This window comes from Seriola dumerili, unplaced genomic scaffold, assembly GCF_002260705.1.
Source record: "Seriola dumerili isolate Sdu_G_001 unplaced genomic scaffold, Sdu_1.0 BDQW01001556.1, whole genome shotgun sequence".
NCBI lineage: Eukaryota > Metazoa > Chordata > Actinopteri > Carangiformes > Carangidae > Seriola > Seriola dumerili.
In genome coordinates this window covers 64,338-77,338 of record NW_019175811.1, presented here as the reverse complement: position 1 = coordinate 77,338, position 13,001 = coordinate 64,338, and the positions used below count along the sequence as shown (strand labels likewise).

The 13,001-nt window shown below is 42.1% G+C and overlaps 1 protein-coding gene across 10 annotated transcripts in view; it reads left to right on the top strand.

Moving 5' to 3' along the window:
• The window catches only part of mbnl2 (muscleblind like splicing regulator 2), a 51,158-nt gene that overhangs the window by 20,119 nt on the left and 18,038 nt on the right, over positions 1–13,001 (top strand). For all 10 annotated transcript variants that reach the window (XM_022768352.1, XM_022768356.1, XM_022768355.1 and 7 more), the window contains exon 3: positions 11,812–11,976. In XM_022768352.1, the coding sequence (XP_022624073.1) occupies positions 11,812–11,976 (165 nt within the window). The remainder of the gene's footprint in view (positions 1–11,811; positions 11,977–13,001) is intronic.

Below are 13,001 nucleotides of genomic sequence, written 5' to 3'. Positions count from 1 at the left end.
AAGTATAAGCACTCCTTCAGCCCTCTCTACCTCGGTGTTCTTGACCTTATGAGGACTGTTTTCATCATCTCCATGTGGACGAGTCTCCTCAACCCACGGGAGAAAGCTTCCTCAGAGGCCTCATCATCACAACCAACAAACAACATGTCGATCCAGGCGATGGTGCACCTTTTTCCCCTTTGGTTGCATGTAGTAAAGTGAAATTGCCAGGCCTGTTAGAAAACTGTAGACATTACATTGGTGGTTTCCCAGAGATTACCAGGTTTTTGCATTAGCAAGTCATATATTGATTTGTACAGCATACTGTGGCATGTAAACAACTTTTTTTTCCTGCTCACTCTTTAACTTCAAATGAATGTATGACTTGTCTCTCTCATTATGTCTACAAGGATATGAGTAACTGTGAGGCATTATATGTTGAATATGATCAAAGATACAAGATAAAATTCCTAAAAAGAAAACTAGTGTGCTTGTAAATTCTTTCTTGGGTAACTTAGCTCTCCAGGTTCTCTGTCGTTTGAGTTATAAACCTATACCCCTCAACTTTTTTGTCAGCAACCAAAGCTTTAATCTCCAAACTGGAGCATAAGCAGCCATACAACATTTCTGCCCCTATCTGCTGAGTGTGTTAGAAAGAGGCTTTGATGAATAGATCTGCTCTCTCCCTTCCATCTCATTATCCTCCTTTATCTGTTTTATGGATTTACACAACTCCTCAACACGCTCTGACATGCGGTCGATAGTGTCAGCGGGGGAAAGAAGATGTAGGCTAGTCTTTTTTATTTTCTTGCATTGTTTGCTTAACTTCTCTCATTAGCATTTGTAGTGGATTTGTGTTATTTTTGGAGCGCTGCAGAGTAGCAGTGGCTTTGATCGCTAGAGAGCGATTGAAACTGAGGTATCTGTTAACAAATGTAAAATTAGGATATTAAAATAAGGCCCACTGGCTTTCTGCTGTTTCCTCTTGGGGCTGTGGCACAGTTCCTTTCAAACTAGGGCGTCAACATCATGTAACCTATTTCTATGCAGTCTTTCACTGTTATGGCTATAGGACTGCTGTCATATCAATCTAAAGCTGACAAGATGTGTCTTCTCAGCATAGGGAGATGACAGCTTGTCGAAAGCAGTTTAATGCTTCAGTCTTTCAGCTATGACTCACCTATCAACAGACTGAGAGGTGGCATTGTCATAGCTGGGCCTCTTCAGGGTGTGTATTTGCAGAAGTGTGGGAAAGTGAGACAGTTGCTTCACTTCAAATGTGCTGTATGCATGTGGCATGAGTGTGTACCTGAGAGCCGTATGCCTGTGTCCCTCGATGTGTTTATGTGGACATGTGTTTGTGTGTGTGTGCAGATTAGAGGAGCTCTAGAGGGTGGGTTTCATGTCTCAGCAGGTCACAGATGATCAGATTAACTGAAGCAGGGCTCCAGCCTCCAGCTGGATTATCAGCAGGGACCTGGACTCTGCAGGTGCCCCAGAGCAATGCCACTGCAGCCGCACTTTGACCATCACCTCTCAAAAAACATTTACAGCAATGAAACATGCACATCCAGTGTGGGTAGTTATCACAGCCATCATCTGAATGCTGATAACCTTAATTTGTGGCTGGTACTTTTACAGCGCCTTTTTTCTCCTGCATGACTGAATGAATACAAAATGACAAATGAACAAAAAGTTGCTTTGTAACTTGCATGAAGTATGTATCACAGCTCTTTAAAGAACATTGTCTTTAAAGAGCAATACACTAGTGCGCCTAAACTGCAGACAGTTTAGGCGCACTAGTGTAGAAAATCACTTACAGAGTTTAATGAGGCTTTTTACAGAGTCCCCTTTACTGATTGTAGTGGACTTTGTAATGATTTCTGAAATGTTAAAATTATGTCAGTTAAAACAAGATTAATGGGCACATTCATTGATTAAAACACTTTGGTGTGGACACATGATCATCATGAGCACTTTATTTTACATCTTACATGGTGGTGGGAGTGTTTACTTTTGGGGCATGTGGGAGAAAGATTCCTGTGATCCAAGCGTCCCAGGACAAACAAGCACAGAAAAAAAAAACACTTTTTTTTGTCTCACCTTTATCCCACTCTCCCTAAGCCTGTGTGTGTCTCTTCCTAGCTCTCCTCTCTCTCTCTCTCTCTCTCTCTCTCCTTGGGTAATCTCAGGCGTGTCAGCAGCAGTACTACTCCTCCATCTGTGGGATTACAGCTGGTGAAACAAAGACACTTAATTACTGCTGAGGCAACACAGTCTTATGTGTGTGTGTGTGTGTGTGTGTGTGTGTGTGTGTGTGTGTGTGTGTGTGTGTGTGTGTGTATTTTAGAGAAGAAAAAGGAAATCAGACTATTGTTTCCAAATTACCTGGTCTCTGTCCTTTGTACTGAGGGTATTTTCTTGTTTGTAGTCACTGGCATTATTGTTAATTGTGCTGTTGTCTAATAGCCAGGCCAAATACACCTGATCACAGTATAATCAGAGCTGAATAGGAGATGGGAGCTGACTTACCTCCACACCCCTACATTTAAATTACTTGTTCTTACCCACTGTTCACCATTGATTGCTGTTCTCCATTACCAGCCCACATGTAAGCAAAAAGGCTTTGGCTATCATTTCATAATGGATTTTCAGTGTTTCCTGGTGTCCTGGAGCCACGCTGCTTCAAACAGACCCATTAGTCCAAACGGATCCATTAGAACCCAAAAAACAAAACAGGATCCGTAAGAGGGAGCATTCTCTGTGTTTGAGGATGAAGGGAAGCCCTGTCCATGTGCATTCATCGCCTCGCTACGCTACCGGGTGCTGGGATCATTGGGTCTGCTTTTTTTTCTTTTTACATCTTCTGAGCCCTGGAGTATCTGTCCTGTTGGCGTCTCATAGCAGGGGGCTTTCACCAAAGTGGTTTCCTTGTGACCTGCTAAAGGCTGACCCATAACCAGCTGTTAGTGCCCCTGGAAAAGAGAGTCTATCAGAGTAAACTGAGAAAGGAGAGAAAGAAAGGCAGACATTGTGAACAAGAAGAACCATTCTTTTCAATGGTAACCTCCTTTGGGAAAGTGTAACGTGCAGTAAATTTAGGGTTAAAACTAAAATGTTAAGGAAAAGAAAAGGCAATTTTTATGTTTCATCTTTTTGAAATGTGGAGGTGAGGCATTACTTCCTGGAACTGATGATTGCAGCATCAGTTCCAGTAGGTGATGCAGGCCCAGAAATTCTCTTATTTGGATATTTATATCCACAAATATGAATATCTGTAAACAGAACACCCAGCTACAGGATGAGCATGAGCCTTGCATATTTCTCAACAATGCAAATGACACAGCATTAATGGCAGGATATAAATGCCACACTGCGAGGACAAGGCAGTGAGGGAGATAGAATGGAAAGAGATATCAGGGAACATTGAAAGACAAGGAGAACGAGTGAGCGCCTGTCCACCCCCCTCCTTCAGCGGTCAGCGGGGATACAACAGGTTCTTCGGTTATGCTCTAAGGGGATTACACATATCACAGGCTTCATGTCAGAAAAATTAGTGTCAGTTTCTCACAGCGGCCCTCCTCCTCTTGAGCTGAGAAGGACAATCGGATAAATGCGGGGAAGACTTTGTTGCAGTTTGTCTGTAGCGTACAACCAGATGCTTTGTGATATGCTGTACCACCCAAAATCAACTACTACAAACAAGACCTGCAGTAGTAGATGCTTATGTGGGTACTCTACTTTAAGATGGAATATACAATGTGCTGTGTTTTTCACTAGAATGAACTAGATTGCCTGAAGATTTGGACAAGCAACACTTGAAGTCACAATCCCATTTCTCTGACCTTTAGTGTTCCACTGCCTCTGAAGCCTCAGTGGTACAATCAGCCCTCATAAGAAGCCGCTTTACGGTGCACTGCTGACTGTACATCTTTTAAGCTGTTTTCCATGATCTTCCTCCCTGATTGGTTTTTCTGGATTGCCAATACTGCTAGTCACACTGTCAATGATCACGTCACTGAGCACTCAACTTGCGTTAGAAAGACATTATGGGGGCTTAGATGGAAAGCCTACCCAGCTTCTCTGTTCCGCTGAAGAAAAAGGGGCTTAATGCACACACACAGCCCAGATTCCCCAGATTTGGCATTAGGTAATTCATCGATATTGTTTCTTGGTTTGAAGTGTTGATGTGGGGAAGAAAAGCAATTGCTCATTTTGACTGTATCCATCTTGGATAAGCCCCAGGGCACTAGCCTCCCTATAACGGGTGATTGGAACCACAGGGGTGTAATATAAAGGCAAGTTTCCAGTCGCCTTTACGAGGGCATTTACAGCTCTTCTGTCAACTGCATCCTATAGGCAGCCACTCTCTGTCTCCAGCAGGCCTGAGGATAGTGCACCCATTGAGGGCAAAATGCAAATGTTACAGTGGTGAACGGAGGGGCCCACAACTGAAGCGCTATTCTGCAGAGGGGGTGGAAGACTGGCCCTCTGTGTCTGTGCCACCCACAGACACACAACGGTCATCACTCTGACCATTCAGCCAGGCTGATGAAGGAGGTGGGGGGTCGGGAAAAGAGTTTCTGCCACTGATGAAGCTGGCAGGGTAAATCCCAGGCAGGGGATGCTAATGCCAGTTATACATGTACCGTTTGGGCCAGTGTTCACTGTGAATTTATTTTATTTTATGGAGGGTGGGGCTAATTATGTTTCTAAGACTCCAGCAGGGGTTGTAGTTTAATAATAGCTGTTGTTTCAATGTAGTGACTGTCTTGCTGTAATTGCAGTAGTAGTTGTCATAGGAATTAAAGGAAATATGTTTTTGCTTTTACTTTCAGGCAGATTTTTATTGCTTTATATCACAACTGTTGTGGGGCAATAGAAGTAAATAAATTTAACATTAGCACTGAATCAGGCAGTCACAGGGTACAGCTGACTCACAAGATTGTCAGATACTCCTTGTCCGTCTGTGTCTGGTTACCATTATGAACATTCATTCATTCTTACCATGACGTCTGTTGACAGTGGAAAGACACTGAAAACACTATTAGACGAGAACAAAATTACAACAAAGAAGTGGGTCGCTGTGAGTTTAGACTGTATATGGCTAAAGGATGTTTTCCCTTGAAGTGTTTTTCTTCCTGTTTAGCCCTGCCTCTGTGTAGCTGGAGTGTTGCAGTGCGATAGTTCTGTTATGTTTGGGCAGGAGAAATGTTGTACCCTCCTCAGGAACCTGTCGCTTTGTTTGGGTGAATTGGGTTTTTTGTGTTCTCATGCCTGTGTGTTTGCTGTGGTAAATGTTTGCCTTGTGTTTTTCTCTCCTTTTGCTAAAGTTTTGTCAACTGAACATTGCGTGCCTGTGTCTGATTTGGAGCGTGATCAGTCGAACGCTGAGAAAAATGAATTTTCCTTCCTTTTGTTGACAACAAGGATTATAGATTTCATTATAGATTAATCTGTAGATTATTTTTTCAATTAATATAACCATTATTTAGTGAATGAATGTTAGAAAATAGTGAAAAATGCACGTCACAATTTCTCAGTGCCCAAGTCGACTTCCAGTTTAGTCTGATCAACAGCCCAAAATGCAAAGATATTCAACAGATTGCTGAAACGATTCATTTATTTTGAAAATTGTTGATTATTCTCTGTTGATCAGCTAATACAGATCGACTAACTGTCATTTAGTGTATGATCCAAATATCAATATCAGCCTCTATCAAGGAAAGCACAAATCAAAGGAAAAGGAACAATTTGCAAAAATGACTCCTGTTTTATAAATTATGATGATGTTTTCTTACTTAGTACTTTCGTACTTAATGAGGCTGTATTACAAGAACTCAAAACAATTGAAGAAATCTCAGTGGGTGAATTGAATGTAATCCTAATCTGTTTATGAAATTAGCTGCTTTTATCCCCTTCCCCTCTGGATCAACCCTAATGTGGAACACATTTTTATTGATGTTACTACTATATGGAAACTTGGCAAACAATAAATGGTATCTTGTTGGTGATTTGCCGTGGGGATTTGAAGAACTTGCCAGCAGTAGTGTCTCATTTTATAAACTCTTGGACAGAGGATCTGTGTCAAGTGAAAACAACTGATAATTTTACTTTGATCTCTCCTTCACTGTCGTTCGATTTTCAGTGAGACACAAGGAGATAATTATCCAATCTGAATCAAAGCAGTTATTAGTGTATCCCAGAGCATGGATCATAGCATTTCATACACACAAGTGCAACGGTGCAGCCTACAATAAGAGGCTGCCATGTGAGCGACCCTGCTGAAAGGTATAATTTCACTGTGTAACTATGGCTACACACCGGCGGCTGGTGCGTGAATCACAGAGGTGCCTTGGTGTTTTCAAAGATCCTTTTCATAGACGGCTGCTCGGAGGCAATGCCCGCAATGAATGGATTTATGCTCTGCACCGAGTGGGTGGCATAGACAGAAGGCACAGTGCGCTCAATCCGCGTGTGTGTGTCTTTCTGTGTGGGTGTTTGTGCGTTTGCACGTGTCTGCCACTGTCTCAGAAGGATAGAGGTCTGAAACCAAATGATGGCACAGAATTGTCATCAGCCTCACAGGCTGTTTTTTAGCACCGTCATTGCTGTCTGTGGACCACCCCTTCGTGTAAACCATGAGCCATAAGCATGCCTCTTGTTTTTTTATTTGATGCTGTGCTGCCTCGCCACAAAGCTTACCTCATCTTATGTGCTTTGAATCCACAAGTGTGGCAGGGAAACATTATCTCAAGCTGCAGCCTGGACCCTTCGTTGATGATCATTAGTATTAATAATACTCTCCAAAGGTACTGTAATTGCTATGTGCAGCCATCACTACACAGTTCTTGCAGTTGGCCTTACCGTGTTTTATTAAAGCAAGAATTGGTCCTGCTATAAAGCAGATGTTAGATTTTCACCCCTAATCAGAGAGACGTGATGTGGGTGAAAGCTTTTTAACTGCTGTGCACAGTACCAATAAATTAACACTTCCCTGAGTTTAATGAATGCATCATTATTTTTGTGTGCGGGAGTGTAGGTTTTTAATCAACATTGTTGCTCGATGACAGCTGTGAATAACTGGAATGTCTTTTCCAGGATAGGATTATCCAGAATATAGCCTTGGACTCACCTCACATCTCCAGCCTGAGCTAAGCTGAAATTCTTCTAAATGAACTGATCTCCTCTTTTGTGTGCAGCCTAATGTTTTAACACCCACCAAGGGATATCAGCCATTCAGATGTCCTTTTGCCATATTTATAGCAAATCCATGTCCTCTTCACTATTAGGCGCTGAGACTTCCAAGAGTGGAAGCTAGTAAAAGACCCTTGGCGTACAGAATGTGACACTTCTACATGTTAAAATGTTAGACCGTGTTCTCACCAGCATTGGCAATCAAAATAGCAATACAGCTGTGTACAATCCAGATAGTACTAGATCTAGTCCTATTTTTACCTCAGATTGCATTTTCTTGTTCTCCTCTAAATTATGGGATTCTCTGAGCTATATACATTCCTGTAATTAGTTTCTCCTCTCTTAGTGGTCATCTCTTTGAGCTGCATCAGGTAGTCTTTCTCTTAGTGGCTCCCTCTTCTCGTTTGTCTCCATGCTCTATTCTTTCCCTGTACTGTGCTTTGTTTCTTTCCACTTCATAACAACTTTATTTTTCTAAAAAGCAAAATGTTCTTGGGGAGGGGCAACCTCTGAAATGAGCGTCAGACTGGTGAGGTTTGTATTTCTCACTGAATTTATTCATTTAGTTTTAAACCTATTTTGTGTGCTGAATACACATTCACGTGACTTCACAGTCTTTGCTGAATCTGCTTCACGCTTTCTTTTCAAAGCTGCTGTATGTGAAACACTGCTTCAGTGGTAACTAAAGTTAACTTTTGTTAACACTGGCTGGTAAAAGGCACAGCACCATACATTTTACACATTAAGCAGCTCACCGTAGTTACGGTCGAGCCACAGATATATTGTGAGCTCTGCTGCTTCACCTTAGTCAGTGTTATTTGTCTGAGGATCCTGAGGATTAACGCTGTTAATGTTGACACTGGCTGTAATAGGCAGTAGAGGCGGTGCCTGTTTATACTTGAAGTGAGACCTAAACTGAAACCATATTTTCAATATGTGTAAGAAAACTGGGATGGTTCTCATTTTCCATGACTATTCTACAAGAGAAGCCTGTCTGATATAATCTACTCCAATTTAAGGGCACTTGGATACACAGAGTTTGTTGCTCGTGAGTGACATGCATGCACAGCGAACCACCAATCACAATCGTTCTTGATCAGTTAATCAAAAGAGATGAATCCTGTCTGATCAGGATGTATTATAGAATTCATGACCATTTCAATCCTAACTTCAAGGACCTTGGTTAGAATCTTATAATCACTTGAGAAGAAATTCACAGGTCTACATTATTCCTACCTGAGAGGATCCTTGACCTTTTCATGTAGCGCTGAAATTATAGGTTCTGTCATCCTCGGTGGGAGTGAGTTCTTCTCAAATGTTTCTGTAAGTATTACACTTACTATAGGGCCGATTTCTGGGAAAGATCTTTATAAAATGCACTTGCCATTTGTGTGATTGCTCGCTCAATTTATTTTACTGATATAGGCCGATCCAGATTTTAAATAATGAATGTTTATATGATTAAATGCTGCATAGATTTTTTTCCCCACAGTTTTTAAATAGCATTGAATTTCCATTACCATGACAGCTCTAGCGTAGGTACTTCATGTGCTTCTTCCACCTCCAAACTAGACACAAAGGAAGACCGAAGACAAATCAAACCTAATTTATGGGAAGACCAGGCACAATGCGATGATGGATCATGAATACATCAGTGAGAAAAGGCTCTCAAACAAAGTTTGACAGGATGAAAGGGGAAGATTTTACGAGTCCAAGGCCTGCACTTAGTGCGACAGTGCCTGTGCGTAATGAAACACTCTTCCAAGTAGCTCTGCCACCATTTACCTCATCACTTTAAATGGAGAGTAATGATGAGCAATTGCGAAAAGCATGTGTCACTCAAAGGCTATAGATGAACTGAATATGGAGCAAGAAGAGAGGTAATGGCTTTACTTTAAGTCCACATAACTGACAAAGTGAGTGGTCAGGGTCTGTGGCGTGTGTTTGCGTGTGTCGTCGTGTGCCTGCGTCTTTATTTGTGTCCGTCTGTGTCTGTGATCTCCGTAGGGCGCGATAGTGATGCTGTGCTTCCCTGCAGAGTCAGTTTGGGATGCTGTCCAGAGCACAGCTTCAGCACCAGCTACCTCTCTCACACACAGAGTCACATCCGCCCACACACTTTCTCCTGCACACACACAGTTCCACCTGCCTACGCATTCTCTCTCTCTCTATCTCTCTCCCTCTCATGGACACAGATACACAAGACACACATATATACACACACCTTCTTCCAGTGTCCGTGGCAGTGCATAAAGCTCCAATTAGTTTTGATACCTCTGAGGTTTTTGGTTGGGGGTTCAGTGCTAACATTATTCCTTGTGGTCTGGACAGGTCATAACAGATCTGTGAATGTGTTAATGTACAGCAGTGTGTATATCTGTGTGCATGTATGCTTGTGCCAGTATGTGTGGGCAATGCTTGTTGTGATTGTGCGATTTAGTATGCATATGAGTGGGCAGGTGTGATTTTGTGCATGAGAACCATGAAGCAGGGGGGTATGAGTGGCTCACTGCAGCGTTAACAGCAGGGTGTGGAGGTCAGTCCTGTCTGACTCATGACTCTCACCATTACAGAACTGCTCCAGGGTCTCCGTCAACGTCAAACCTGTTATCTGATAGTTGTGCTGCCAGCGCATGTGTCTCACAAAGAAAACACCCAAACTCATATCTTTGTGTCTTTATTAATGTGAAAACAACAATTGCAAAGAAGCTTATAGTGTCTGCAGACCTATTATTCTTTGTGGCAGCTTTAAATTATTTGAAAGAAATGTAATTGCAACCAACAGTAATTTTGATGCTCTGTGGTGTGTCTTTAATATCTGTCAGGGGGAAAGGATTGTTATTACTTTCTCCTTTGATGAGACTTGAAGATTATTTTCTATTGGTAGATTATTTACACTGGGAGCCAGTCTTATACCTTGAGCTGTGGTTGATTAAAAGTTCTCCTCTGTTTGCCTGCCCACTGAACGTAGAAAAGCAAAGCTCTCTGTGTGGCTACATAGAGTTGAACAGGTTGAGAAGCCACTTCAAATCCCTGTAGCATGGTGAGTGACACTCTGGGCTAATAATCCATATCATGCTTTTGTTCGTTTGCATCATGACCCATGGGATGTGTTCCAGTTATGTGCAATACTAAGAATAGTATCAGAACAAGAATAATGTCTTATTTTATAGATTCTTTTTCACTTGATACTTTCAGAGCTCAGGCTCAGACTGCAATACTGGCAAAACCAACTATATCACAAATTTTTTTTTTTACCATAATCATCAATATCAATATTGTGATGATCACATCATATCAGGATATTGATATATTATTAATACATCCTCCAGTTCTACTTGAGCTTTGCTCTTCTGGTTCATTGCCAGTTTCTCGAATCACTGCAGCATTCAGTCCCATATCCTGTCCGATGTAATACAGGTCACTGCACCCACCAGACTGCTACAGTATATGAGACATATACTGTACATGGATCTGTCTGGTGACTTGTTGTAATTTTGTTTGATTCAGGACTTGAATAATTACATTCAGTCATGGCCAGTCACTTTGTGGACACTAGGCAGAGCTGTCATATTTCCTTATAAAAGGAAATTAGAGAGATTATTGTACGGCACTGTTAATCAGGCCGCTGTGTCTTGGCTCTTCTGTGCCGTGGAGTTAAGGGTTGTTTGGACCTCCTCATGCTCGACTGATTCTAATTTAGCTTCACTTCCCTCTGCCCTCTTTCACATTCACCAAGACATGCCATGTCATGTCCTGTCCTTCTGTTTTCTTGACCTTGTCTCGTTATCTAACCATTTACCCCTCTGTACTAACTCATATCAGTCCACTCTGCCCAAATCTTTTCCACCGCTCCTCTCCTCACCTTTACGTTCCATCTTCCCCACAGCTCCAGTCCCATCTCCCACTACTTTATTCAACCCTTCACTTTGTCACTCCCTCCTGACCTCTCTCCTCTCCTCCACCCACTCTCCGCACAATAAGCTCTGCAGTGAGGATCCATATTGGATTATTGTTTTTGCCATTAGCCTCTGGGTTGATCGTGTAATTGCCTTCATCCACCAGGGTATCAGTAAGTCTGACCCCACCAACCCTGCATTTGCATTTCCGCAGAGAATACTGGATGACCTATCCATTAGAAAGTTAGAGAGATTTAGTCAAGATGGCTAGATAGCTAGAATCAGAACCAAGCCTTTTTTTTCCATTACCTAGATCAATTCCATGTCGGCACTGAATACTGGCTTGTCAGTGTGTCCATGGTCCAGGCAGGACCAGAGACTGATAATGATCTTTCATAACAATGTTTCTACTCACAGCCGAGAGCTACCTGCTACCCCCACAAGCACAAGCAATTCTGAATGCGTAGCGCTCATAATTTTATATGTTCCACACTCTCTAAGTATGAATATGGATGCTGCCTTAAAGCACTTGATGTTTTGGAGTCTGTGTTGAAATGAATGCCCACATATCTGCCACATCCTCGGGCAGACACACAACCTGTTCACAGTTAGGTCTATTATGAAAAGATAGCTGCTTTTCAGTTCATTCTGTTGAACAGAGACTTCAAGTTTTCAGACAAAACTGTTAATGAGTTTGTGTCTCTCTCTCCCTCTCCCCCCTGTTATCTTCACTCAGGGCCGTTGCACGCGAGAGAACTGCAAATACCTCCACCCACCCGCTCACCTGAAGACCCAGCTTGAGATCAACGGGCGAAATAACCTGATCCAGCAGAAGACAGCGGCCGCCATGTTGGCTCAGCAGATGCAGTTCATGATCCCTGGCACCACCATGCAACCTGTGGTTAGTGCTGGCCTCACTGCTGTGGGAATTGACTGGGCAATGCAGCGTGACTCACTATAAAAATAGCAGTGTTGTTATGCTTCACTGTAAAAAGTTTGGCTTTGTTCCCGTTAAAATATAATTATGTATCAAGCCGTATCAGTTCAAGTGAATTCAACATTTTGTATTATTGCATATTTGATATTTTACATGCACAATGTCATATTTTCAGATCATAGATTTACTTAGAAAGTTGGTGCAAACCGTATGAAGTTACCCTTCATGCCAATATAATTTTTCTCAGTGTCATGGTCTTGGCAGCATCTTTAACTTACACTTAACATTCACTGAGAAAATAAATATTAAAGTTGTTACAGTACATTACTACATGGTTCTGATGGATACGTCTATTATCCATCCTCTCCAATCAGCCTGTTCTCAGGATGCCTTTCTAGGAAGATCATGAATTTGTTCTCACAGTTGCTGTCGACATGCCCTTGAGCAAAGCACAAACACCCCAACTACTCTCTGGGAGTTGCTCGGCAGTCAGCAGTAGACTGTGCACTGGGCGACTGCCAGGTGTGAACGTGTTTAACTGCATCAATGTAAGACTAGGCGTAGCTGAAAAAGAACATGCATGCTCAGCAAAATCTTCCCAGGATACATAAAGGTTGAAAAAAAAATTTCTCATGTCTTTACTCTCACCTCCTCCTCTCTCCACTTTTTCTCATAATCCTATCCCTCTCTGCTCCCCCGACTCTCTCTCTCTACCTGTCACACTCTCTCCCTCTCATCTTTCTCACCTACCACTCCACAAAGCTGCACCCTCCATTCATTTGTCTCTAGTGTCTCCTTCCTCTAAATTCTCTCCCTCTTTTTCATCTCTATACCCTCTTCCTGCCTTTCACCCTCAACTTCCCAATGTCCCTCCCTACATCCATCATTTTAAATCTTAGTCCTTCCACAATTTCTTCCATTTATGTCTTTACTATTTTGATTAAGAATGGAAAAATAGTTAAAACAAGAAAGAAATTTTTAATATTTTA